Source organism: Aphidius gifuensis, unplaced genomic scaffold, assembly GCF_014905175.1.
Source record: "Aphidius gifuensis isolate YNYX2018 unplaced genomic scaffold, ASM1490517v1 Contig1, whole genome shotgun sequence".
Lineage (NCBI taxonomy): Eukaryota > Metazoa > Arthropoda > Insecta > Hymenoptera > Braconidae > Aphidius > Aphidius gifuensis.
Window position 1 is genome coordinate 110,331 of NW_025220573.1, and position 4,634 is coordinate 114,964.

Genomic DNA, 4,634 nt, shown 5'->3' on the forward strand with positions numbered 1-4,634 from the left:
TTCATCCAAATTATCATAATTATCACAAATTTCAGAATCATCAGAAATTTCAGGAATTTTAAAAATTTTTTGTCTAGAAAATTCATCAATTTTTCTTTTGTATTTTTGATTATTAGAAAAAATTATATCATCCGAAATTTTTAAATCACGTGATGAAAATTTACGAATTTTAATGTTGTTTTCTTTTGTATCTATGTATTCTGAATTTTCAACATACATTTTCTTTAATGAAAAAAAGAAATCAATATATATTAATAGATACGAAAAAATAAATAAGACTATTATTAACATTGTATTAATAAACTTAAGAAATGTCTTTTATAAACGGAAAAACAATTATAACGGATGATTATTTAATGAATAGTATTTTAAAAAAATCAATAGATTCAAACAATAGTAATTGGTGGATAACACTCTTTGCGTTGGTAATAATAATGATGACAATTTTAGCAAATATTATATTAAAAAAAACAAAAATAGGTGAAATAAATTCAGATTTATTGTATATAAATAAAAATAAAGAAAAACTCGACTTTTATGAAAAATTTGCAAGATCATAAATTAAAATTTATAAGTAAGATGTCAAATACAGAAGAATTACGAATTGTCATAGATGATGTAGTAACAAAAATGAATACAATGCTAAATTATATAATAGATAATAAAAAATATATACTACCAAATTTTTATTTTAGCAAAAATACACAGACAATTAGATTTGTAGAGTTGTTTAAAGCTATAAATGATGAATCCATAATTTTAGATGAAAATTTGGTAAAAAATATTTTCAAATGTGTATTGGAATATCAAATCGCATTGGAAACAATAATAAAATTAAAAAGAATAATTTTAAATCACTACGAAAAATTTTTAAAATGTTCCAATATAGAAAAAGAAGAAGAAAAATTAGCTTGTCAAAAACAACACGTTGAAGATTTAGGTAAATTTTTATTACAAGTTCCAAAAAGTATAAATGTTTTATTAACTGAAGCTGAACAAACAAAATTATTAAACACTAAAGATGAATCAACAATAATTGATAATTTTTTAAATAGTAATCATATGAACATAATAAAAAATAAATTCGGATTATCAGATTTGAAATATAAATCAAAGGTCGACATATTTAGCCAAGATAACGTAGAATCGACATAAAAAAGGTAATAAAAAATAAAAATTAATTATAGTTTGTATAAAAAATTTTTTTAAAAAAATAATATTTTTTTTAAGTCAATGAAAAGATCAGGATTATTAGTAATAGATAAAGAAAAAAATGTTTATTTAATCGAAAAAAAAAAACCATATAATAATTCAGAAATAATAAATGAAATGTATTGGGAACAAATACAAATACCGAGAGGAATAATGAACTATGATGATGATTCTTTAATGCACTGTGCTATACGAGAATTTTTGGAAGAAACAAATTTAAAACCACAAGGTTTAGGAATAATATCAAAACCATTTAGATTAAAATGGATTGATGGACATATAACTTGGATATATGATATTTTTATTTTATTAATACATAATTTATTGTCATTAAATAATATACCTCAAATTAAATTAAAAACAAAAAATAAAAAGTTAATATTAGCTAAAAGTATAGAAAAAAATTTTAAAATCAAAAAAAAAATATCAATTTCATTTGAAAGAGAACAAATGATTATGAAAAAAATACAACTCAATATTTATACAAAATACTTATATAATACATTAAAAAATTTTCCAAATATAGAAAACAATTATGTAGATTTTATAAAATTTATTAATTTATTTGTAAAAATTCACATACAATTTAAATCGTACGAGTATTTACAACAAAATGGAAATATATATTTTAATTAAAAGACTTTATTAATGAAAGAAACCACAACCAATATAATCAAAATAATAATAGCAACAAAAATGTCAATATAATAATAATAATAATAATAATAATAATAATAATAAGAATAATAATAAAATAATAATAATAATAATAATAATAATAATAAAATTATGAACTACAAGAAATGCAAACATCATCATTACAATCAGACATTTCCTTCGCATTCTTTACAGTAGAAATATCAATACTAAATTGAGTAGGTTGAACCGATGGTTTCGTACGTAAATAATACAAACCAGTTTTCAATCCATTTTTCCAAGCATAAAAGTGCATAGACGATAATTTATTATAATTCGGCTCAAGCATATGTATGTTAAGTGATTGAGATTGATCGATAAAATGTGATCGATCAATAGCCATATCAATTAATTTTTTTTGTGACATTTCCCATGATGTTTTAAATAATGCTTTGATATCAGCTGGTATTTCTTTGATATTCTGTATTGATCCATTTTCTAGTATAATTTTATTTTTTAAATCGACATTCCAAATTCCAAGACCTTCTAACTCGGCAACCAAATATTTATTAATCATTTGAAAACTTCCAGATAAAGTTCCACGACTGTAAATATTACTTGTAAACGGTTCAAAAGATTCATTATTTCCTAAAATTTGAGATGTAGAAGCAGTTGGCATTGGGGCAACTAATAAAGAATTTCTAATACCATATTTTTTAATTTTTTCTCTCAAAGAATCCCAATCGTAGAGACCAGATAGGGTGCATTGTTGTTTAGATGTGTCAAAATGCAAAATACCCCTACTAACTAAACAACCACCATTTTGATGATAGCTAGGATACGGAGCACCAAATGTAAACGCTAAACCTACACTTGAATCTAATGCTGTATAATAAATAGTTTCAAAAATTAATTTATTCAACTCACGAGCCTCGTCACTGTCGAATGGATAACGTAGAATTGCGAAAGTATCAGCCAATCCTTGAACACCAATACCAAGTGGGCGATTTTGGAGATTTGAATATTTAGCTTCTTTTACTGGATAATTATTTTTATTTATGATGGAGTTTAAATTTTCCGTGAGACTTCGAACGCGCAATTGCAATTTATAAAAATTAAAAACACCATTCTCAACACACTTGTTTAAAGCAATTGATCCTAAATTACAAACAGCGATTTCCTTTGAATTGGTGTATTGTATAATTTCAGTACACAAATTAGATCCACGTATTGTACCTAAATTATTTTGATTTGAGCGACGATTGCAAGTATCTTTATAAAGCATATATGGAACACCAGTTTCAACTTGAGATATTAAAATTGCCTTAAACAAATCACGAGCTTTCACTTTTTTAACAAAATTTTTACTATTTTCAATGTCAATATAAATTTTTTCAAAAGATTCACCATATGTGTCATACAATAAAGGATTTTTATTTGGACACATCAAACACCAATCGCCATCTTCCTCAACACGACGCATAAAAATATCAGGTATCCATAAACCCAGAAATAAATTACGAGTTTTATTTTCTTCGACACCACCACTATTTCTTTTTAATAATAAAAAGTCAAAAATATCTGGGTGCCATGGTTCAAGGTAAACAGCAATTGAACCGGGTCGTTTACCACCTTGATCAACGTAATGCGCTGTTGCATCAAAAATTTTTAACATGGGTATAATTCCACTTGAGACACCAGCAGTACATGAAATTTGTGCATTTGTTGCTCGAATATTTGAAACATTCAAACCAATACCACCAGCAGATTGAGATATAATGGCACATTTTTTTAAAGTTGAAAAAATACCATCTATACTATCGGATTCAACGGATAACAAAAAACAACTTGCCATTTGTTGTTTTTTTGTACATGCAGAAAATAAAGTTGGTGATGCATGAATATATAAACCTTGAGCAAGATCACAATAAACTTGTTTTATATCATCATAGACATCATAACCAATCCATATTGAAATAGCAACTCTCATAAACATAAACTGAGGTGTTTCCATAACATCACCAAACCGCAATAAATAATTTTTTAAAAGAGTTTTTATTCCAAAATAATTGAACGAAAAATCGTATTCAAATTTTATCATAGAATCAAAATGAGTAGCATGTTTTTTTATATATTTCATGTAATGATCAGCAATTAAACCATTAGAATGAAAATAAGACATCGTTTCTATAAAGAAATAAAAAAAATATAAAAAAATTAAAAAAATATAAAAATATTTAAAAAACACAAAGAAAACACAACTTACCAGAAAATGTAAATTTTAGAGATTTATGAAGTTTCATTATTAAAATTGATGAAGCAATATTACTATAATTAGGATGAATAGTAATCATAGAAGCACAAACCTCAGAAAGCAATTCATAAATATCTATTGATTTAATTAAAACCGGCAAACTATTTTCAAATTTAAAAATAATATCGAAATAATTAATCTTTGGGTATTTTATTAATGAACGTTTTAAAAAAACTATTATTTTTTCTCTATTAAATGGTTCAATTCTACCATCTGAAAATTAAAAAATTAATTCAATAAAACAAATAAATTTCATAAAAAATAAAATAAATTTTTGTAAATATACCTCTTTTTTGTACAGTTGACGAACATAATGAGAAAGACATATTTTATTTGTACTATAAAAAACTTTTTTATTATACTACTATACGAAAGTATTGAAAACAAAATACTACTGACAATCGAGACAAGCTTGTGGTTTAAATATAAAAAATTCTCCCCACTATAGGAAATTATTCTATAGATTAGATAT

The 4,634-nt window shown here is 24.1% G+C and overlaps 1 protein-coding gene across 1 annotated transcript; it reads right to left on the bottom strand.

Annotated features, from left to right (window-relative positions):
- Window positions 1-1,999: 1,999 nt before the first annotated feature.
- LOC122859989 (ribonucleoside-diphosphate reductase large subunit-like) lies at window positions 2,000-4,202 on the bottom strand. The gene is made up of 2 exons (XM_044163628.1): window positions 4,115-4,202; window positions 2,000-4,035 (listed from the first exon to the last, which is right to left on the bottom strand). Exons 1-2 carry the CDS (start codon window positions 4,200-4,202, stop codon window positions 2,000-2,002), a joined length of 2,124 nt encoding a protein of 707 aa, XP_044019563.1.
- Window positions 4,203-4,634: the final 432 nt, after the last annotated feature.

Coding starts and splice junctions, on each gene's coding strand:
- LOC122859989 (XM_044163628.1), bottom strand. CDS start 4,202: ATGATTACTATTCATCCTAATTATAGTAATATTGCTTCATCAATTTTA. Junction 4,036..4,114: donor TCTAAAATTTACATTTTCTG/GTAAGTTGTGTT, acceptor ATTTCTTTATAG/AAACGATGTCTTATTTTCAT.